Source organism: Sciurus vulgaris, assembly GCF_902686455.1.
Source record: "Sciurus vulgaris genome assembly, chromosome: 13".
Lineage (NCBI taxonomy): Eukaryota > Metazoa > Chordata > Mammalia > Rodentia > Sciuridae > Sciurus > Sciurus vulgaris.
Window position 1 is genome coordinate 71,773,584 of NC_136474.1, and position 23,066 is coordinate 71,796,649.

The 23,066-nt window shown below is 42.2% G+C and overlaps 2 protein-coding genes across 8 annotated transcripts in view; one reads left to right on the forward strand and one right to left on the reverse strand.

Annotated features, from left to right (window-relative positions):
• The window catches only part of KATNAL2 (katanin catalytic subunit A1 like 2), an 84,430-nt gene extending 75,248 nt beyond the window's left edge, over window positions 1–9,182 (forward strand). For all 7 annotated transcript variants that reach the window (XM_079108782.1, XM_079108785.1, XM_079108786.1 and 4 more), the window contains 3 exons: window positions 5,300–5,462; window positions 6,622–6,724; window positions 7,225–9,182. In XM_079108782.1, coding sequence (XP_078964908.1) covers window positions 5,300–5,462; window positions 6,622–6,724; window positions 7,225–7,364 — 406 coding nt within the window. In that variant the 3' untranslated portion in view covers window positions 7,365–9,182. The remainder of the gene's footprint in view (window positions 1–5,299; window positions 5,463–6,621; window positions 6,725–7,224) is intronic.
• A 2,454-nt stretch (window positions 9,183–11,636) lies between these two features.
• The window catches only part of HDHD2 (haloacid dehalogenase like hydrolase domain containing 2), a gene marked incomplete at its 5' end in the record, with an annotated part of 28,054 nt that continues 16,624 nt past the window's right edge, over window positions 11,637–23,066 (reverse strand). Inside the window, 3 exons of the mRNA XM_079108804.1 lie at window positions 11,637–13,017; window positions 17,345–17,408; window positions 20,131–20,347. Coding sequence (XP_078964930.1) covers window positions 12,914–13,017; window positions 17,345–17,408; window positions 20,131–20,347 — 385 coding nt within the window. The 3' untranslated portion in view covers window positions 11,637–12,913. The remainder of the gene's footprint in view (window positions 13,018–17,344; window positions 17,409–20,130; window positions 20,348–23,066) is intronic.

Here is a 23,066-nt window from a genome sequence, read left to right on the forward strand (position 1 = left end):
ATTCTCATTGCCCAGTTGATGCAGGTTTTCTTCATTCATTAGAACTGAGGATGACTATGACGTGCTAATCTCCAAAACAGGATATTCACCTTTATAAAAAGCTCCAGGACTTTGAGGAAGCAGGCCATTTTATAAAAAGCCAGTCGCCCTATACCTGAAGCTCATTCCTCAATCCGTCTAAGCAGCACTTCTTGAGCAGCTGTTGAGCAGGCTGCCTGGCAGAGGGATGGGGAATTCAAGATAAATGGCCATGATCCTTGGGACAATGCCTGAGACGTAGACACCAATAACTATGAGCTATGGACATAGCCAACACCAGGTTACAGGTACGGATAATATGTAGAATAAAATTATAAAAATAGAGCAATTTTTGATGACAGATATTAAAATAAACCCCAAACCTTTACTGAGTACAAAGCACTTGCTCTGGACCTGTAATAAAAGTGATTTCAATTTGGATAGACAAAAAAATGGTCTGAGTCAGAACTCAGATGGCAAAAGGTAGATTCAGGGACCAGCAATCAAATCAGTTTAGCCCAAGTGGGAAATGCATAGGTAGCGTTCTGGCCGTCAGGCCCACTGTGGAAGACAGAGTAACCCTCAATGCTGGGCCCCGTTATCTACTGAAGAATGTTAGAATTCTTTAATCTGTTCTTCAAGGGTTGTCTTGGCTACTCATTTCTGGTGGTTATGAATGGGCTATGAAGAATTTGGTTACAAAATTGATGTTTTTCTCTTACCAGGCTGAGCTAGTTTGTTTGTTTAGTATCAGGGATTGGAGGGAGGGCACTTAACCATGAGCTAAATCCCCAGTCCCCGATCCCCTTTTTGAAATTTAAAAAAAAAATTAAATTAAATTTTTTAAAATTTTTACAGACTGCATTTTGATTCATTGTACACAAAGGGGTACAACTTTTGGTATTTATGGTTGTACACGATGTAGATTCACACCATTTGTGCAATCATACATGTACATAGGGTAATCATGTCTGTCTCAGTTCCTTTTTTAAAATTCTGAGACAGGGTCTCTCTGAGTTGCTTAGGACTCCGCTAAATTGCTGAGGCTGATTTTGAACTTGTGATCCTCCTGTCTCAGCCTCCTGAGTGCTGTCATTACAGGCATGCACCACTGTACCCCGCTTGAGCTAGTCTAATTTAATATATTTTAACAATTGAAGGAACAAACTTGAATTAATTTGGTTTCTAAAGTCTGGTAAAGATCTCTGTTCCAGGAACTGCATGGTACAGCAGGGGGGACTCATTAGGGCTAAGGAAGTTACCTAAAGGTTTGACGCAGGTGCTCAAATGGTCCATGGAGGCTGTTGATGTGGCCAGAGGTGCTGCACCTTTTATCCAGCAGTGGACAGAGGCCCAGCGGGCCAGCCTCTGAGGGCTGTGAGCCTCTGCTGTATTCATGTGTGTTCTGTATCTCATGCTTGCCCGTGGTTCTGCCCTCTCAGTAATGGAAGTGCCGAATAATCAGAAGAAAGGATTCATGAGAACAGAATAACTAGTGTAAAAATCAAAGTCCCCGAGCCAAGGGGAGTATTTTCTGGTTGCCACAAGTTACATTTTTTATATAAATATATTGGCATAAAGAATGATTCCTGGGTACATTCCATTTGTCCTTTGTTTCCTCCCTTTTATGATTGTATTATTATTGATGTCATTAAAAGTGCATTCATCAGGCCTGGCTGTCAGAGAGTTGCACTTATTTTGTGCCCACAAGCAGTTTTGAGGTGAATCTCTTGCTTTAGGGCATTAGTTGATCAATACAGACATCTATGGTGAAGGATTGTCTTCCCACCTCCCTCGGCACGACTGGATGCTCCTAAGGCACCCTGGTCTTCCAGTGAAGTCACTCTGGGGTAGGTGGACACAGAGTGGGTGCTGTCCATGCTGATGCTCCATATCTTCAGATGCATCATTCTGTCAATTTCATTTTGCAAACAGGTATTCCAGAGCCTTCTTTCCAGCTTCAAATTGAATTGATTGTCCTCCCCACCTCCTGTTCTTGCTGTCGAAGGAACAAGCTTGAATTATATTTGGCTTCTAAGTTTGAAATTTGCAATGATGCCTTTTCCAGGAACCCCATGTGACAGCAGGCAGACTGGCGGAGGGCTGAGGAGGGTACCTGGAGGTTTGGCACAGGTGCTCGGGCACAAGGCTTTGGGGTCCAGGTAAACTGTCCATGTGGCCGTGGGCTGTGGAGAGTGCAGTGGGCCAAGCTCTGAGGTCTTGAGCCTTCGCTGTGTTTCATGTGTAGAGATCCCGGGCTCTCACCTCACCGTCCTGAAGATTTCTCTCTCTCTTTGAACCAGATCCTCTGGACTTTGGGTCCCAGATAACCTTTTTCTTTGCTTTTGTAGGTTTATGCCACTTCCAAAACCCTTTAATATTGTTTTAGGAGTTTCAGGAGCAAGTAGAGGTGACTGTGCTCACTGTCCCCCAAGTTTAAGTGCAATCTTAAAATTCATCAACAATGAAGCGTTTTCATTCTGACCTTTGTAACACAGATGGCCATCTGTTGGAACAGCTTTGAGTGTGAAGGACAATGTATCTATTTTGATTATGCGCAGGGGCCACGTTCAAAATATTGCACAACTACGGTGGTTGGGGTACTGACCAATCCAAAGTCATGGCATCTCTCTTGGTGTCTGCCTGCGCACATTATCACTGTGTGTGAGCTAGGAGGAGCCAAGAGTGCTAGGTGATGAACGCTCTGCTGTGAAGCATATTTTTTTCTTTCCTTGACCCTGTGCCTTGAGCATAAATGTTAACCTTGAGAGAGGGAAATGAGGGCTGGGTCCTGTTGTGGGATGAGTTTCGACAGGGTGAGGCTGGTAAAGAAACCAAATGCAGAAAAGACATAGGTGACGTTACTGCTGGTCTGTAGATTCTCAGCTCAGGGTGGGAGGGATAACGGGTGAAGAACAGACACAAACTCTACGTGATCTGCTCAATGTGATTTGGGGTTCAGATATGCTCCCAGAAAATATGTCTCATTTTTCCAGTTTATAAGAAAATATCTTGACATAGATTTAAAATGAGTGTAAGAAAAATAGAAGGAGATGGGCCTTCACAATGTTTCTGTGAGTGACAAATATCTGGTGACGTTTCATTGTTACTCCGTATCAAAGCGTAAGCTGGATGAGCACACAGGCATTTCCCATTTGTACACTGGAAGTTCATGTAGATGTTTGTACCCTTTTAGGAGCTTGAACTTTTAACATATAAAGAGTTCATAGGAGCCAGGTATGGTGGCACAGGCCTGTGATCCCAGCAACTTGGGAGACTGAGGTGGGAGATTCTCAATTAGAGGACAGCCTTAGAAACTTAATGAGACCTGTCTCAAAATAAAAAATAAAAAGCACTGGGGGTATAGCTCAGTGGTAGAGCACTCCTGGGTTCAGTCCCCACTACTGGGGGCCAGGGGGTGGTGCAGTTCATAGACGCAACCTCAAAATTAACTATTAATAATAGGAATGCTAATCCACAGTAACTAGATAGTTCCATTTAACAAGGAAAAGTTCTAATTTACATAATAGTGCCATACAATTCTATAATAATGATTCCAAATAATATATTTGGAATGAAAAAAATTGTTTTTAAATTACTACTTGCAGGATAATTGCTCCAAATGCAGCTCATTAACAGATGCCAAAATGACTGCTTAAAAGAGGATGGGAACTGGGTACCTATATGATGCCAAAGTCTCGTATGTAGAATCCTTTTCTTGCCAGAAGATGCCTCCTTCACCACGGAAAGCTTCACAGTTTCCAGATGACGATAGTAACCAGAGCTTCATCACTAACAGAGCAACGCGCACATGTGAATAAACGCATCACTAAGAAATATGCTGGCCACAAATGTTTACCCTGAATCAAACTAAGCTTTTATATCTAACTTCCCTCTCAGATAGGTGACAGAGGAACCATTTACAGGACACCACAAGGAAAACACCAGACAAAACCAGAATGAGGGACATTCTACAAACTGTCCTGATCTTTTTTAAAAAGGCACCAGGGCAAAGAGACTGGTTTAGATTTAAAAAGATTTAAAAGACATAACCATATGCAATACATGTTCTTTGGATTTAGGTTGGGGAAACCATAAAAGATATTTTTGGGTTGATTGGAGAAAGCTGAATATGGACTGAGCAATAGACACATTATGGAATCAGTGTCAATTTTCCCAGATGTCCCAACTATGTAACTATATAAGAAAATGTCCTTTTTTTGGGAAATGCATACTGAATAATTTTGGGACTATATTTCTTGATGTAATTTACTTCAAAATAATTTAGCAAGGATAGACAGATATACGAAGGAGATATGTCAAAATGTTAACTGTTGTTGAAGCAAGATGGTAGGTATGTAGATATTCCTTATTTTATTTTACTTTTCTATTTGTTTGAAAATCCCATATTAAGAAGTTAGGGAACTGGTCTGCAGATGCAAAATTACATAAACCTGGCCCAACAGAAGCAGGAGTGAGAATCTCAAAGGTCATGTCAGCATTGGGCACCCAGGAAGGAGCATATTGGTGCTGAGTTTACCAGAGCACTGGAGTGAGGTGGTTATTCACTCCAGAATGGATGAGATGTTGGGAAGAGTTAATGTACTTCCCAGAGTGCCCCAAATTATCGTCAGGAATAATTTTCTGGTTGGCAAGATCAGGTTCAATAATTCATGTTATAGCTGCAGTGGTCGTTAAGTTTAGTTGTTAGTTCCCCATACTTTCACCTAAAATTACATCCTTTACATGGGGAGTTTTAAGATTCCCTCCCTCCCTTCCCCATTTCCTTCTTTCTCTCTTCTTTTCTCTCTCTCTCCCTCTCTCCTTCCTTCTTTTTTCTTCCTTTCACCATTCTTTCTCCAAACATGATGTAATTGTAATTGTCCTATCCACTCAGGCACAGGTGTAAAGTGACAGTTAAAATGTAGAATTGCTTCCTGCAATGCTAAATTGTTCTTAAAATATAGTTATCACAGTGGGGCCTGGTGGTGCACACCTGTAATCTCAGTGGCTCGGGAGACTGAGGCAGGAGGATTGCAAGTTCAAAACCAGCTTCAGCAACTTAGCAAGGTCCTAAGCAACTTAGCAAGACCCTGTCAAAATAAAAAATAAAAAGGGCTGGGGATGTGGCTCAGTGGATAAGCGCCCCTGGGCTCAATCCCAAAACAACACACACACACACACACACACACTAAAATATTTAAACCCTCAAATTATAGTTGTTGCTGAAGTAGTGTATTTGCTGCCCTGCCTACTTCCTCTGTTTCTATGGCGACTTCAGGGAGCTGGACTGTGCCATGTTACGCCGCCTGGAGAAGAGGATTTTGGTTGATCTCCCCAGCCGGGAGGCCAGGCAGGCCATGATCCACCACTGGCTGCCACCAGTGAGCAAGAGCAGAGCCCTGGAGCTGCGCACAGAGCTGGAGTACAGCGTGCTAAGTCAGGTGGGCAGCCCTGGAGGGAGGTGTTGGGTTCGAGGGTCCAACAGGTAACAGCCTAAGACAGGGTCATGTAAGGAGCTGCTTTTTTGAGACACTTGAAAAAGATCCAAGCTGCCCCACAATGCAGTGGGCCCCTTCCTCATGAAAGAATGGGCTCCTTGTCACCTGGGGACATTCAAACAGAAGCAGTGCAAGCTGGCGGAAATAGCCTGAATTTTGGACACCAATAACCTAAGGTCAAATCCCGTGGCCCTGGGCTTATTAGCTTTATATATATATTTAGTAGTAGATGGACACAATGCCTTTATTCATTTATTTTTATGCAGTGCTGAGGATCGAACCCAGTGCCTCACACGTGCTAGGTGAGCACTCCACCACTGAGCCACAGCCCCAACACTGCTTATTAGCTTTGACCTCAGGGAAGTCACTTACTCTGAACTTCAGCCTCTCCATCTGTAAAATGGGTAGCAGACAAGCCACAGAGGATTATTGTGATGATTAAATGAGTCTTTCCAAACAGAAAAAACTGTGGGTACACGTCATTTTCCCCCACATCATTACTAATATCCAATCCCAGAGTTTTGTAGCCACATTACCTGCTTTGGGTGGACACTTGAACATGATGTTGAGGTTCCTCAAAGGTAGGAATACCTTTTTTAAAACATTTCTTTTAATTACTTATACATGACAGTAGAATGCACTTTGATACATCTTATATAACCGAGTACAATTTCTCATTCTTCTGGTTATACATGATATAGAATTCCACTGGTTGTATAGTTACATACATAATAATGTCTGATTCATTCTACTATCTTTTATACCCTCAGGAATAATCTTATTTACCAGAAAAAAAATGCCTGCCAAATTTGGTCATCCTTGGATTTGGGCACAAGGGCTCCCTTAGGCTAGCCCAGTTATCCGCTGCTCCTACAGTGCATTTGGCTGGTGTTAGGAAGCTGTTGCCCAGCTATTGAGGTTATCCAAACTTCTTAGCAGCATCTTTTTTTGCGAGCATTAGCACCCAGGAATCTTTGTATAGTGTTTGTTCTCGGCCGACACAGAATCTAAACCAGGGCTCCAGTGGTGGGTCCTGCCGGTAAGATTAATTGCCACCTGCATTCTGCCTGCTGATCAATGGCTGGCTTGGGTGCCGTTTCAGGAGACTGAGGGCTACTCTGGCTCAGACATTAAGCTGGTCTGCAGGGAAGCAGCCATGAGACCTGTGAGGAAGATCTTCAGTGCTCTTGAAAATCACCATTCAGGTATGCTTGGGATCACAGTGAAGGTGATCTGGCAGTGTGTGTTTAAAACTCCAACTCTCACCAGCAGATGGAGCCTGGTGCCTGTTTTTGGTGGCCTTTTGCACTTGGAGCCGGCTGGTGGAATCATCCTCCTTCAGTCTCTGTGGGTGCTGTTTTAGGTCTGCTTTGCACACAGATGATAAATTTCTTAGGCTTTGGGCTATTACTTCTCTGGCACAAACTAATGTTGGGCTGGAGCCATTTGAGGCACTGTATAAATATTAAATAATACTTTTATAACAATACATTTAAGTCACTTTTTTTTTTTTTTTTTTGGCCTGGGCTTTGGGGCTAAGGTAGTTGCACATTAGAGACTCTCTTCCACTGTCTTCTTTGGTCTTGCTCTACTGTATTAACCATTAAGCAGTACGCATGGTCTTGAAAGAAGGTCCACTAGCCTTTCAAGAGTTATCCATCGCCATGAGGTCGACTGTTGTGCTGTTGCTGTTGTCTTCATCTAGAGAGCAGCGATTTTCCTGGGATCCAGTTGGATACAGTGACCACAGCCGACTTTCTGGATGTGCTGGCTCATACTAAGCCTTCAGCAAAGAATCTCACTCCGAAATACTCAGCCTGGCAAAGAGAGTTTGAGTCTGTTTGAAACCATACTTATCCTGACCCAGCTACAGAGGTAATCTGCAGAGGCCCTGTAGCTTTTAAGTGCAAACAGGAGAAGAACATCATGATTAGAACAGAAAAGGACATTATTCTTGAACACTGGATTAATTTGGACAATTGTATGGTTTTGGAAATATGAGACATGTTCATTAATTTTTCATCATTGATGTCAGCAAAGTATTGAAGATTTCAATTACATGTATATGTGCTATTCGGTCAGGCAATGGAGACTTTTCTCACAATTAGACTCCATAAAATTTTGATGAACAATATCCTGTAGCTTTGCTCATTTTTGAACTGGGATCTTCGTTTTTGAAGAGAAAGGTTTTCTAAGTGTTCATTTTTCTTTTTTTCTTGCAACACATTCCCAAGTCTGCCAGATACTCATCAGTGTTCTTTTCTAAATGGCCAATCAGATTAACTTTCAATTCCCTCCCTACTCCCTCTGGCCCTGGTAGTCCAAGGGGAACTGTACCTTAGTAAGTAGATTTGCACCTAATCCCCATTTTCAGTCCTGCATCCCATCCTGGCCTACCATCATGCCCATTGTCCCCAAGGCCTTAAATTACCTGGTTCCATTTTTCAGAGTGTAATGGAAAACCTCCACACTCCTGCTTTGCCTAGGGGTGGTCATCTGGCTGCTCAGCAGGGGAGGGTTTCTGGGACTCCAACTAATATGTTTATCAGCTTTTAGCCAATTCCTCACTTTTTAACCTGCCTTCAACTTTTCTTCCTTGCTACCTGATGCCTCTAAGACTTGAGTCTTTGAGGTTGTTCCACTGGATACATTTTAGTTGTATTTTCTTTGTGCTGATTTTAATGATCAATATCCCATCTACCTTCCATTATCCAAATTATTGTCTTTTTGTTCACTGATGTCCCCTCTAATATTCTGTTGTTGGTTGATCTTGTGGGTTTATAGCTTCTTTACTCATTTTCTCTTATTTTAGTGGAGCTTTGAGGAAGGACAACTAATACACATACATGTTTAATGTACTAGAGTCTATATATTTATTTTTTTGAGTGTATGTAAATTATGCCAGGTACAGTGGCACATACCTGTAATCCCAGCTACTTGTGAGGCGGAAGTAGGGAAATTTTGAGTTCCAGGCCAGCCTCTGCAATTTAGCAACACATTGTCCAAAAAAAAATATATATGTGTGTGTGCGTGTGTGGTGTATATATATACACACATATATGTAAAAAATTATATCTAAATTTATATAGGAAGATGGCTGTTGGAGGAAAATTTGACTTTATCCAATATGATACTTTCTTCTAAAGCAGAGGTCACGACTCAATGCCCACAGAAACAAGGAACTTGATACCAAATGAGTAAAATAAGCTGGGTGAAGGACAAGACAGAGGAGGGGACTGGAGCATTGGGGATGAAGGACACAAAGAAGGGCATTGCAGTGACTCAACCCCAGATGAGTGCGGAAATTTGGATCCAAAATTGCCAGATCTTCCAATCTTCCTAGAAAACCCAGAAATTGATTTTCACTGGAATCTCCTGATTCTCAAATGCTGGCACCTTAGGTTAACCACCTGCCTGTGGAAATCACGACTTACTCCCACACTGCATTTAGATCGCCATCACAGGTCTTATCTGATGGGCCAGAGAGTGTCTGCGATTACCAGATCACCCACCCTCCCTTTCATTGGTTTTGGTGTTTCTCCTAGCAGTCCCTCTCATTATAGCAGATGTGCGGGGGTTTGGTTGCCTACTTACCCTCCTCAGATAGAAGCGCTGACTGGTACTTTTCTTCGTTGCTATTGAATGAATGACACATTCTTGAAAATGGCACAGGCCAAAGCTATCTTTTGTTCCCTAGCACTTACCTTGCTGCAGAGTTCCTGCTTCAGAGGCTTATACAGCCTTTCTGAACTTGTTGGAGCCTTTTGTATTGTTAGATGTACTTTCACATGCTTTGAGTCCCAATTAGGTTGACTCGCAGAAGTAAGGGCAGCATTCCACTGTCTTCCTTATGCTTTACACCCACCAAGCATTTAATAAAAGTATGATTTCCTCAGATACATCAGCCAGTGAAACAAACAGTTTAGATGTGTGTGACATGAAGGTGAGCATTGGAAAATGTCAGGTATTCAAACCGAGAGATAAGCAGTTTGCTATGATAAATGATTTCTGGTGCTCGGGTGCCTCGTTACTGCTCCTTGAGAGAGCAACATGCTTTCGGATAGTAGGCCTTGGTAGCTGGTGTAATCAGAAAGTCAGTAAAGGCCTTGTGCATTTATGCTGAAAAGGCCTTTGTGACTTAGGCCAAATAAGCATGATAATGCAAACAAGGCCCTGCATAAATTGCTGTCCGAGTGGAAAACAGAACCTTTTGGTGAAACAGATTAATGTAGTTTTAAAATTCTTAACTATGGTTGCACAAGGACTTTAGTCACATCCAACGTGAATCACTGATCCAAAAAGCAACTGAACACAATAAACGGAGGTGTGTTTTTCACTTCCCTGTCCAACACACTATTGAAGTTTTTAAATGCAGGATTAAGGGTGAAGTAATAAAACATCATTCCAAGGGAATTTCTGACATCAAAGCTACAGGAAAAGCTCGCCTCCTTTAGAGTGAGGCGGGCCCCTTTTCCTTGTCTTGGGGTTACTTTCAGCTCTGACAGATGCAGAATGGCGGGCAGCAGAGCTTCAGTAAGCCTGGCTCTGGAGGGGCAAGGGAAGTGGTGGAGCCTGTCCTCTGCCAGATGGGCTCTGGACACCTACTCACAGGGCATGCGCCACAGCCCTCTCCTGTCAGTGGGTAACCTCTCATAATCTTTCTAGAACTAAGGTGTCACTTGGTCCCTTTCCTGGCACAAGACAGGATTACAATAAAAATGATGCAGACACTGTCCTTGTGGCCAACACCACAATATGATCCTCTAATCATGGGATGGGTGGAGAAAGAAGTCCTATAGATACGTCAATTACTTGAATTTCCTCCGTGAGGCTCAAGGTGGTCTATAACCAGCTGAGACACACTTACTTGGAGTGTGTGCAGCTACTTTGATCTAAGACGAGATTCTCAGCTGTCTCCATGAACCTCTCTGTGGACAGGTCAGTAAGTCTAATATTTGTTAAATAAACATCTCAAACTAAGATGTCCACGGACCACAGGGATAGTTTAGAATGGAGGAAAGCCAATTCACTGGGCTGGCTATGTTTGCTCAGGTCTTACCTATGCGCATGACTGTTTACTCCCTGATCCATCATGTCTTGTCTTAGCACTAACCTGTCTCCAGAGCATCAAATCCACTATTTCCAAATGTCCAATGGGGCCTCCCTGATATGCATCTTTAAAGCAGCAACTCTACATTGAAACATTTCCTACCTGTCTGCCCACAGGCATGTCTTCTGGCATTACATTCCCATAGTATTTAGTTTTTATGAGTTCAATAACTGAGTGCCTGTGTTGCAGTAAATGTAGAAAAGAATGACTCAGTCCTGTCTGGTGGGGAGAAGAGATGTGTGAAGATACAAGGGCACTATAACAAGTGCCACCTGGACATGAAGGAGGCTGCACCTTGCTCCAGCCTACAGGCAGGGAAGACATTGGAGGGGAGGACACAGGAGTTGTCTTCTTGGGCAGTGTCTTGTGCATTCTCCTTAGCTCTTTGATTAGAAAGGATCAAGGCAAAATCCTTCTTTTATGCTTACTTCCCCTAAAAAATCAGGGCTAGCACAGGAGTTAGCAATTGGCAACGGGCAAACATCTGATAAATTCCTGGGCCAGGAATCACTAACTCCAGTGCACAGGTTAAAGGCCAAAGCTGACTATGGCCTGTCCACCAGACAGTGCTTTCTACCTGCATGCTAGGGCCCTGAGAAGCCCAAGTGCAGCATATTACCTCCTTTATTTCTCAGGAAGACGTTCTCAGATAGCACGTTACTTGTGGCCAGACCTACTGCACCTGATCAGCACCACTGCAGACACACAGCACTTACATCTGCCCCATTCCAGTCTTAAGTGCTAAATGTGTTTCATGCATTTAATACTCAACAGCAACCCTGTGGGTAGGCTCTGCTATTATCCCCATCTTACGAATAAAGACAGGAGGCCTGCGAGGGGAAGTGACTTTCTCAAGGTCAGAGGGCTTGGTATGTGCTGGTGCAGAAGCTCTGCTCCCAGCCCCTCCACGCAGCGTGCTGATCTGGGGTCCTGGTCATACCACACCAGTCTTTTGCACTCTAGACATAAGTACTAAGTTGGGGCATTTGCAAAAATAAGAAGAGTGCTCACCTTACTACTGTTTATTTAGCTTTGCTCCCTCCCATCCAAGACCGAGCTGATCTCTAAACAAGCATCAAAACCCGAAGCTCATTAACATCAGCGTGCACTTCAATAAGGTGAACACTACAATGATGTACAATTACATTCTAATAATTCAATGCCCAAGAGCCCTGTAAAACAATTGCAAAGGCCCAGGATTATCACAGTATGCAAATGCACTAGGAAAATCATTACCTACTTAGTCCCCTTCATTTGGGTGGGTTTAACATGAGAAGAATAATCCATGCTACAAGAGGAGATTTCATTTTACAGCTGTAGTAACCAAGTACATAAAAGCTTGAATCTGTCCCAATAGCTTCTAAAAGATTTTTCCCATAGTGTCAGAGGCAAAAATAATGAAATCTTGCAAATGTACATTTAATAGGACCCTGGTGGACACTAACTTCAAAAATGCATGGTCTATAAGACATTAAAGGCTTGATTTTAGTTTCTGCACTGTTCCTGTTAATAACAATGTCTAATTAAAACATCTGTAAAATACTGATAGTTTTAATTTTACATAAAATTTCCAAAACAACTGTTACACAGTATAATAGGTATCTGCAATGAATAGGTTATTAATGGAAATATTATTTTAAATTAAAATCAGGTTCTAAATTTAAATTAGTCATCTCTGGCTAATGAAGAGAAAGGAAGTCACCCGTGCTGGGAATACAGCAGAAAATCTAGTTTTCAACATCTGTTAAGTAAATTCACTAGATATCTGAAGGACAATTCGTTTTGCTGCCTCTGTCTTGTACTCCACTTGGCTCTTCTGTTAAGTTTCACAGTTGAACTCGATTTCAAAACATCCGGCTACTGCACCTTTCAACGCATTACTTTATAATTTAAAAACCATCACTCAACTTTATTCAGTCTGAAACCCCCTCCCGGTTTCCAGCAGGAGACAGCAGAGAACATCATTCCCCTCTGGAGCTTCTCTCTCCCAGCCCTGCGAACCTGATGAATATTTTAGAGGGAATGGCAGAAAAATCTCAGCTTCTCTTTTCTTTGGGTCTCATCTTCTTTTACAAAATAAAACAAAAGGGATTAGCAAGGCTTAGTAGCTGGATGCAATTCAATGCCTTTCCTCCTAATTAATGCACAATAAAAGAGGGTTAAAGCACAATCAGCTCTGAATGGTTCCTGGCTACTGATGCAGCAGCAATGCAGTGCTGAGTTGTAAGGGATCCGTTCCAGACAATGGAAGCTGCGTGTCAAGTTGCTTCACATGCACGAGGGTTCACAGGAGATGCTGCAGAATGTGGTCCACGGCATGAGGGAAGCTCTCACATGTTAAGTAGGGAGGTGGACTAATTTTTTCTTCATCTGCTGCTCGGTACTTCCCTGAAATGAAGGCGAAGTCAGTGAACCAAGCCTACTGCTGGAATGCTAAATTAATCATGCCCCAGAGCACCTGGGCCGGTACAGCCCACCCTTGCAATTCTAGTAAGTTTGGGGATCCACATCCCCCAAAGCACCTTTTATTGAGCCTTCAGGATGCAAGGAGACAGTTCAAAGAAATGTCACACTCAGTGTTGACGCAGGCCCTCTGGTCATTCACAATGGATGATAGTTTCAGGCACTGGTAGCCTGATGGTTAAGGTTCCCTTCAAATCACACTAATGAAATCACTTTCCTTCCCCATCCCAGCCCTAAAGACAGAAATGATGATTAAACCAATGATTTTAAATGGAAATCCAGATCTGGGAGGGCAGAGACCTTGTAGGCTCCTGAGGGTGACTGGAATAGTAGGCACAGCTAAAAAGCTGCCCTGGGAGCCTGGGGGGCGAAGGGAGAGTAGCGGGTGTTCCCAGGCCAGCACCAGGCAGGACAGGTTGCAGGTAGGCGCTAGGTGGCAGGTCCACTGCTTCTCTCCTGGAATTCCAGGCAGCTTGCTGTTCCTGGGCCTGGCACTCAACTCAACATCCCAAGTCGGAGGAACCATTCCACAGTGGTTGAGAGCTTCGCAAATGTAAATCAGATGGTGCATGGTCCCTGTTTAAATATCCTTAAGAGGGCCCAGGGCCCTTCGGAAAGACTCTTCCCTGTTATTCTCTCCTAGCACACTGTTCTTGGCCTCCACATTTATGACAATGTCTACTGTCTGCCTCACATTTAAAAAGACTGCAGGCTTCCTCAGAGCAGGGACTGTGTCTGCTAGGTGCCCCCGTGGATTCCCAGCACAAACGTCATCATCAGTAAGCTTTCCCTAAATATTTTTTGAAAAAGAATAAATGGAATGAATGAAAGGAAGGAGTAAAAGGAAGAAGTGGGAAGAAGGGAAAAAAGAAGTAGAAGAGTGGAGAGGAAGAAAATGCAGGACCACAGGAAGGCTACTTGCCCTGCAACCCAGGGATGCTTCTGCACTTTTCTTGCCCTCTTTCCATTTTCTGTGATCTCTATTATTGATTTTTCTGCTTTATCCAAATTTTTTCTGCCTAAATCCAGCTACCCCAACAATAGATCCACCTTTCCTACAACCCCCTCTTTAGGTGTTATGGTTTGGATATGAGGTGTTCCCCGCAAGCTCATGTTAGGCCATGCAGGAATGTTCGGAGGTAAAAGGATGAGATGACAGTTGTAACCGCATCAGTGGATCAGGGAATGGCCTACGGAGTGATTATCTGTAGGCAGCCTGGGCATGGCTAGAAGAAGCAGGTCAAGGTGGGGATGGGGGTGTGCTTTGGGATATCTCATCCCTGGCTCTGCAAGTGTGTACTCTCTTTCTCTTTCCTGGTGGTAAAGAGCTGAGCAGTTTTTCTCTGCCATGCCCTTCTGCCATGATGTGCTGCGTCGCCTCAGGCCCACAGGAATGGAACTGGACAACCATCGACTAAGCCACTGAAACTGTGAGCCCAAAATAAACTTTTCCTCTTCTAAGTTCTTGTCAGATATTTTGGTCAGATATTTAGTGATAAACAGCTAACTAACACAAAGGGCTTTGTCTAGCAAACACAAAGCCTGAAACCCCAACCCCATCTGTGTATCTGCACTGTGCTGATACTATCTTATCTTACTGAATGAATTCTTACAGAGAAAAAATCAGCACCAAATGCACAGGTGCTTGACACACACCTCACTGACCCCAGCATCCTCAGGCACCTCTCCGCAGCATGGTCCATGCGAAACTCAATCGGCAGGTCTTCTTCCCCCCTCAAGCTTAAGTCCCTTTAAGTATAAGCTTCTTTTCAAGGTTCCTACTTGGTCTCACAGGTATGTTAATGAATAACTTGCTGTATCACCTACGTCCTAGATCCTGCTAAGGGGCAAATAAGTTTCTTAGCTATAGAGTTAAGGGCTTCTAGAATGTTTCTGTTTGTGTGGCTTTGCCAGTGGGATCTCTACAAAGTACAGATGATACAAGTGGCTCAAGCACACGTTCCAGTTCTAGCACTTCACACTGCCTGTACACGCAGGTGCTCAATGTCAACGGGGGAGGAAGCGGCATCTCTCCTGCCTGACCACAGAAGCCTGTGCCTCCCTGGATGAACGGGTGGGGGGGGGGGTGTGTAGTGGGGGACACAGGTAGCCATATAGGTGGCCCTTTGTAAGACAAAGGGCAAGCTCATTTCTTTCTATGTGACTCTTTCATATGCTAAACAGAAATGAATTCTAGTTAGAACAAGACAAAAACCCTTGAGATTTTAAAGCTTTATTAACAAATAACTAAGCAAATGTATATTATGTATCTACCATATGCTACCCACTGAGAAAAAAACTGTGCAAGACTATCCACAAAGTACTTCTTACTGAATATGAATTATAAGAGTTCAGTAATTTTAAACATGGGGAAGCCCAGTGCTTATCCACTACACTGGGTTAAATTTTATCAACAGAGTTCACAGTTTTAGAACAGTGGGGTTTACTCTGGATTTTTGTGACCAAATCCAAACAGTACAAAAGGGTCTATTTTTATGAGATGGACTTAGCTGCTTTACTAATTGCACATTTTATATTTGATCATTACGCTGTTGGTCTAAGACTAATGATGTTTCTGACACAGGCCATTCACGACAGAGCACACATCCAGTTTTGAGGCTGGTATAAAGCCTAAACTATGTGAGCTCAAGCAAGGAAATTTTTATGGGAATAATACCCATGAGCAAAATCAGTTATCCGAGGATCCCTTAACAACCAGGAGATAAAACTGAACAGGCAGAAAAGTGAGCACGAAGACGCAGGGAGGACGATGTGGCCTGTTTCCTGACTTGGTCACGCTTGCTCATGCCGCTTATGTCACAGGGCCATAATGTTCCCGGGTAGGGGACAGTCATTTTGATGGAGATATGTGAAGAGACACTGTTAATCCTGGAGTGACTGGTGTTACCACTGGCAGGGCTCGGATAGCCCACTCCAGAGCACCGGCTCCGGAAGATGGGGTTTCCCTCTGCACCTCGTATGCAACTGAAGCTCCATGTGGATTTTCCCATTTATTTTAAAATTTAAAGTAACTTTTCTGTAATCACGTATCCCTAAACACAGGTCACAGTCATTTTCTCTAAAAGATTTCCTTATGGTAAAACTTCTACTGACTTTGTGTTTCAATCTTACCTTTTCTGAACAGTCTGTTAAATAGTTCACGACCATTACGTGAAGCCATGCAAATGAGCTCAGATGTCTACAGAACTGTTTATCTGCTATCTGATTTACAAGAACCTCATGACAATTCTCAGACAAGATTTCTGGTTATTATGTGTTATTAGTTTTGAATTCAGCAGGTGCCATTTGAGGGTGGGGTGGAAAAAACCCATTAAGTTTCCAAATGCAAAAATATCTTTACCCTGAAGAAACTACAAGTCAGACTGCCAAAGGGATCCTGGACTTTGAGAGATTTAAGGGCCCAAAAGGGAAAGAGCCATGACCTCAGTCTCACACAGCAAGTCAGCACAGAGATGAGACCACAATACAGGACACTGAATCAGTCAAAGCACCCTATTAGCTGAATCCTCCCCAAGAAGGTCCTTCTCTTTTCCTAAAATTTATTTGAGAGATCATATGGAGTAAACCTAGTTTTGGTGTAGGAAATACTTCCTAAGCTTTTGGTCACCAAAACCAGTAAATGAAAAGAAAATAAGGAAGTTTTCTGTGTGTGCATGTATGTATATCTTTTCACACACTGTGCCCACCCCACCACACCTCTGCCAATACTAAGGATTAAAAACAGGAGGAGGTCACTTCTTTTCTGGTTTTTTTTTTGAGACAGTTCAAGCTGCCAAGGCAGATGAACTTCCGATCTTCCCACCTCAGTCTCCATAGCTGCTGGGATTATAGGTATGTGTCATGTCCAGCTTCTATGTTATTTTTTTAAATGCAAATGTGAACGGGGGATCAGAGTACATAGATGGCCAGTTCCTAAAGAAATCAACTTTATCATCATAGAGTTGGGATAAAACTGTTTTCCGAGGAGCACCACGATTCATGGTCCTTGCTCCACTCTGGCGTGTGCACTGGGACAGCTGCTTCGGTGCCCCGACCTGCTCTTCCCACCTTTGTGCAGCAGTGCCCTCCCAGTGGCCTTTCCCCCTGTAATCCTAAGCCCATTTCGTTTTTTTTCATGGCAGAAAGAGAACTAAGGAGTCTGCGGCTCTGCCATTTCGGCAAAGGCTATTCTATTGGCAACCGTGAACTCTGCCATCCTGTTTTTGGAAAGGCACATGCAGAAGATACATACCAGTTTTTACTAAAATGCCCAGCATGCCGACATTCTGAGCTCCACCAACATCATCCCTGCAATCCTGGAAGAGCAGAAAAAGGCACTTAGTCCAGAGTCTTCTGTTGCTTGCCAACACACTCTGCCAACAATTAATTAGGCTAGGATGGCCACCTGGAATCTCCTTTTTTTTCTTCTTCTTCTTCTTAAAATGAAAGAGGAGAAGGTGAAAAGGGTGACTCCACATGTAATACTCTGAGAACCACATTTGGAGAGGACAGCGCTGCTGAGTTGAAAGTGTACACTAGAGTAAGGAATTCCAGTAACTCAACATGGACAGCAGTGAAGAGTTTATGCTCTGCCACATGACCTTAAAACAGATCATGGAAAAAAAGCATTCCATGCATTTGACAGCTGTTACAGGGAAAAACCCAGCTGTGGACAGTGATGAACTCAATTCAGAAGATCCCATTTTGGGGGCCCATGTAATATATTACTCTTTCTTTCCATCCAACTGTCTCCAATGGGGAGGGTCAAGTCAAAGCAGTATACTTAATCAGACTGCAACATCTAGGTTTACTCCACTACACTTGGGGATCACACATCGATCTGCAAAGAGAGCTCCCAATCCAATCCTTATTCAAGACAGGGATAAATACACTTGCCCAGTGGCGTGCACCTTTATTTCCAGCATGGGGGACGTGAAGCAGGAAGATCATTTGAGCCTAGGAGTTTGTGGACAATCTGGGCAACATAGTAAGTTAAGGCCTATTCCAACAAAACAAAACAAGTACACAAAACTAACAAAATACTAAAAATCCCACCAAAACAGAATATAAAACAAAACAAATACTTTGTTGAATATAATAATGAATGCAAGACAATTAAAATTCCAAGGACTGGTCAAGAAAATCAGTCCTAAAAAAAATAATCATTAAAAAAAAAAGAAAAGAAAAGAAAATCAGTCCTCCTATCTCATATGTACAAGGAAGGATTCATTTAGATTATGCCTAAAGAAGTTTTTTCCGTGAAAAATCATTAATTCTGTTCAATAACAGCCCTTAGAAATTAGTTTCAGAATGTCAAACTCTTTGTTTAAGGTCTTACGTAAAAACTTTTCTGTAATAGTCAAATTTGCCCCACTGAAGAAATGGGGGTGGGGAGAGGGAGAGGAGGAAGGGAAATGGGAAAAATTGCCATTTTCTTGGATTACAAACAACCCTGCTTTATGGTTTGGATATGAGGTGACCATATAAAAATAAATAAATAAATAAGTAAAATAAAATAAGAGTACTGTGCCCATCTACAACTTAAAAAAAAAAAAAAAAAAAAAAAAGAATTCTGGTCTCTGTCCCCAGGTAAATACTTTTTCCACACTCATTTTCCTGGCAAATTTAGCTAAAGACTTGCCAAGAGGAAAAGATGTCACTGAAAACATGGTATTTCAAAATATGACCGAGTTCAATCATTATCCTATCAATTTTTGGTGAAAGATCATAGAAGAAGATGACAGTAGGAGGACTGGCAGACTTGACCACCATGACTTAGAGAGCTAGGGAGTCCAGGGCCTGAGGTCCACTTCCAGCTGTGCTAATTCATTAGCCATGAACAGGCAGGAGACTTAATTCCTTGGGCTTCCATTTCCTACTCTGTAAAACAAAGAGGTTTGGACCAGACAATCTTGGTGGTCCATCCAGCTTGACATGCGGTTCTTTCAAAGTTGAAATAAACCATTGCCACCAACCTACCACAAGGCACTTGCTTTCCAACTCTTTTCCCACCACAGCACACTTGGGAAATAATGTCTGCCTAGTACACTGGGGAAACTGATGAAAGTCCTTACGGTCATAGGTGACCAGCCAGGGCTTCTAACTGTCCCGGCTCAGTTCTGCCACTGGAGGTGATCACTATCTTTAGCTATTTGTGATGCGCTGGGAAATTGTTCCATAAAGCATGTGCTAAGAAAAAAAAATCACTAATGGTAAAATTCCTTAGTTATATGTTGTACTCTGTATAAGTAATACTCAAAATACTTTAGGTTTTTATAGGGGTTTTCTTTTTTGATTTATTGTACACAAATGGAGTACAACTTTTCATTTCTCTGGTTGTACATGATGTAGTCACACCATAGTCACACCATTCGTGTAATCATACATGTAGACAGGGTAATGATGTTTGTCTCATTCCACCATCTTTCATACCCCCAATCCCTCCTCTCCCCTCCCCTCATTTCCCTCTACACAAATCCAATGCTCCTCCATTCTTCCCTCACCATCCCCCAACCCCATTATGTATCAGCATCCACTTATCAGAGAAAACATTCGGTCTTTGAGTTTTTGAGATTGGCTTATTTCACTTAGCATGATATTCTCCAACTCCATCCATTTGCCTGCAAGTGCCATAATTTTATCCTTCTTTATGGCTGAGTAATATTCCATTGTATATACATACCACAGTTTATTTATTCATTCATCTACTGAAGGGCATCTAGATTAGTTCCATAATCTAGCTGTTATGAATTGAGTTGCTTTTTAGGAGTTTTCTTCAGAAAAAATATAAAGAATTTAACTGACTTGCAATATAAACTTTTTAAAAAAAAGTATACATGCCCATCACACTATGGAGAACTGTCAGAAACAATCAAAATTTCAGTTGCTTAGAAGAATACCATCAAACATCTAGAAGAAAGCTCGCTTATTACTCTCTCTTGAGTAACAAAAAGTCCACTTTCCTAAAGCAGTGCTTCCGAGCCAGCTCTCCTAGCATGGCAGGGGAATGCAGGACATCTCCTGGGCTCTTCTACTTACATCTCCGATCATGACGGCCTCCTCAGGTTCACAGCCAGTGCCCCGCAATGCTTCCAGAAAGAACGTCTTCTCTGGTTTTCCCACTACTATGGCACTGGTGTCGGTGGCATACTCCAGAGCAGTCACAAATGGCCCAGGCCCCAGGGCTAAGCCATCTTTCCTCTTGTAATACCTGGCTTTGTGGATCGCTATCAGAGGCGCTCCATCCAGGAGTAACCTAAGAGACCAAAAAAAAAAAAAAAAAAAAAAAAAAAAAAAAAAATTGGCTAAACGCAAGACTTTTATGAGTGGAAAAGAATGTCTGACTTGCAAAGTGGTTTTATTCACACTCAAACAAATAGTTTCTTATTAACTTTTAATGACTTGCTGTCGTCTAATGAATTCACAAAGAACTGCTGGGAATTACACTCAGATACACTAAAGAAAGGTGATAGATTATTAAATTTGGGATTGCTTCAACCTTTTACCTTTCGTGGTTTCAGACACTTTACCCAAATCACCAGGGAAAGAGAATTAAGAGAACTAACGCTAAATAAGGCACTCAAGGGAAGAAGCTTAACTTAATGAGACGTGTTGTTTCCACCTTTCCTAATGGTAAGCAGGAGGCTCCTGGGCCTAAAAACGCTGCTCCACTGTTGCTGTAGGACTTAGGAAATGCACTTCAGAACACTGTTTCCTCGCCTCCAAAATGTTTCTTTCTACTTCAGAAATTTAACAGTTTCTGCTTTCAATTTCACCTCTTCATTCTACCTACCTACTTGTGACAGTGTTTGCAAATCAGGCCATCTTCCCAAAGAACACACTGATGAGGTTTAAGGGACAGCAAGGAACACACTGATGAGGTTTAAGGAACAGCCTGTGGTTAAGTCCCTTCCTTGATTCCAACAGAGGACAAATAACCCTCAGACCAAACAGGAGGCACAGTTTTCTCATCAGTTTCATAACAAAACTCTACAGATAGCTGAGGATCTTCCTTGGTGATTCAGGGTAAATAAAACGTAACGAATCTCCAGGAACTTAACACTCACCTCCCACCTCCACTCCCCAAATCTGCCATCCAGCCCAACAATGTCACCTTTAGTCATGCAGAAGTAGTCATGCACAAATTATTATCTAATGGAATGCAGGACATGATATATTTCTCAAACTGCTTTTAACCAACGGAATAAATGACCTCACTAGCTTAATTTACTTTAAGTCATCTACTTAGTTAAAATATTTAGTATGTCCATGGAGAAAGAATTCATCACATCTTACCCTTCACAATTATGAGTAATTAAGCGCTCAACTATGAAACTGCTAAATTATTCTTGTCAGTGGGCATGGAAATAACTTCCTGTGGGAGATGCAGAATTCAGACATTTGTGATTAAATATTTTATTAAGTAAAAACCAATACTGGACTATTACAGGGGCTTACTGTTAGTTACTACAAATTGCTCACAGCACAGATCCTTCAAATTTGTTCACTAATATTAACACAAATTTATTTCTGAAAGCAGACCTTGAAATCCAGCATTAGGAAATCTGCAAAGCCCCTCCTTCAGCCTCAACCACAGCTGATAGCAATGAGTTAGCAATGCGTGATTCATCTAGCCCCCTCTTCCAACCCACTCCAATCCCATTTATTTGCTTCTCTACCACGGAACTGGAATTCTTTATGCAACAGACCTCAAAATTGCTTTCCACTTACATAGCTAAACTAAAAACTCATTTGATTTAGCTTTGTTAATATTTTATTATATATTAACTGGGGATAAGACTTATCAGCGTGATTGATGTGTGTACTTAATTCCAAGGCAGTAAGTATTTCTTTCTGTGCATTCCCTGGAAGGGCTGAAACAGTGGGTTCCTCTGCATTTCTCTAAGTGGGAACTGGTTCTGCGCTAGTCTGGAGAGAAACATCTGTCCCAGGGAAGTGGTTCCTGCCTTAACTGTTCTCTGCACAGCATAAGCTTCACTGGATCTTGAAAGAGCTGAGGTATATTTAGGAAAAACAAAAAGGGAAACATTGCACAGATTAAAAGATCTTTTACAGGTAAATATTTTTTTTAAATATAAAAAACAGACACCCTGATATTTGCATGTGGTTTTCTACTTACTAGATTGGTAACAAAGGATTCGTTTTGTTACCAGAAATAACACATCAGCAGGACATCTTCTATGAGCCTATTGAGGCATAAGAAGCAAAGGAAAAAGGCAAAAAGAGGTCTGATACCAAAATCTCTGGCTGTAAATTCCAGGTAGGCTGAAAATTCCTAGCCAGGGAACAGGGCCATAAAAACAAACAAAGAAAGAAACACACAAACAACAACAAAAAAACCCAGGCAGAACACTGAGAGAAAAGCCATGGGGATAATTTAAATTCAGAGCTACAATATATTATTGCAAGGGACCTTAAGGCACATCAAAGCCAACATGCCCTGTTTCACAGATGAAGAGACCATCCAGAGACGCTGGCCGAGCTCAGCGATACCAGCCAGGGAGTGCCAGAGCCAGTGCTGTAACCAGGAACTCAGAAACCAGCCCAGCCCTCTGCCACACATACTCCATTCTCTTTCTAAATAACTTAACCTCTCTAGGGAAGTGATGAACTTGTCACCATTTCTGCTCAAGACGGAGCATGTGGAAATGAAATTACCCCGAGCTTAAGTCACTGTCAGATACCTCTTATCCGTTGAACATCAAACTAGCAGGTCACTCTCACCCCACTCTCCCAAATGTTTCTCCCCCAATTCAGTAATTAATAAAAGATGACTGCATCAATGTGATAGTAGAGGTATTCTGGGGGTTTCAGTTAAAAAATAGAGTTTTCCTTGGATGCTTTTTATGATTCACTATTGTTTTAATTTAAACTTATGGCATTTGTGTTTGTATTTTTGATTAAAAATACTTGAATGTTAATACTTCAGAGTTGTCTTGTTCAGTGGATCTCAG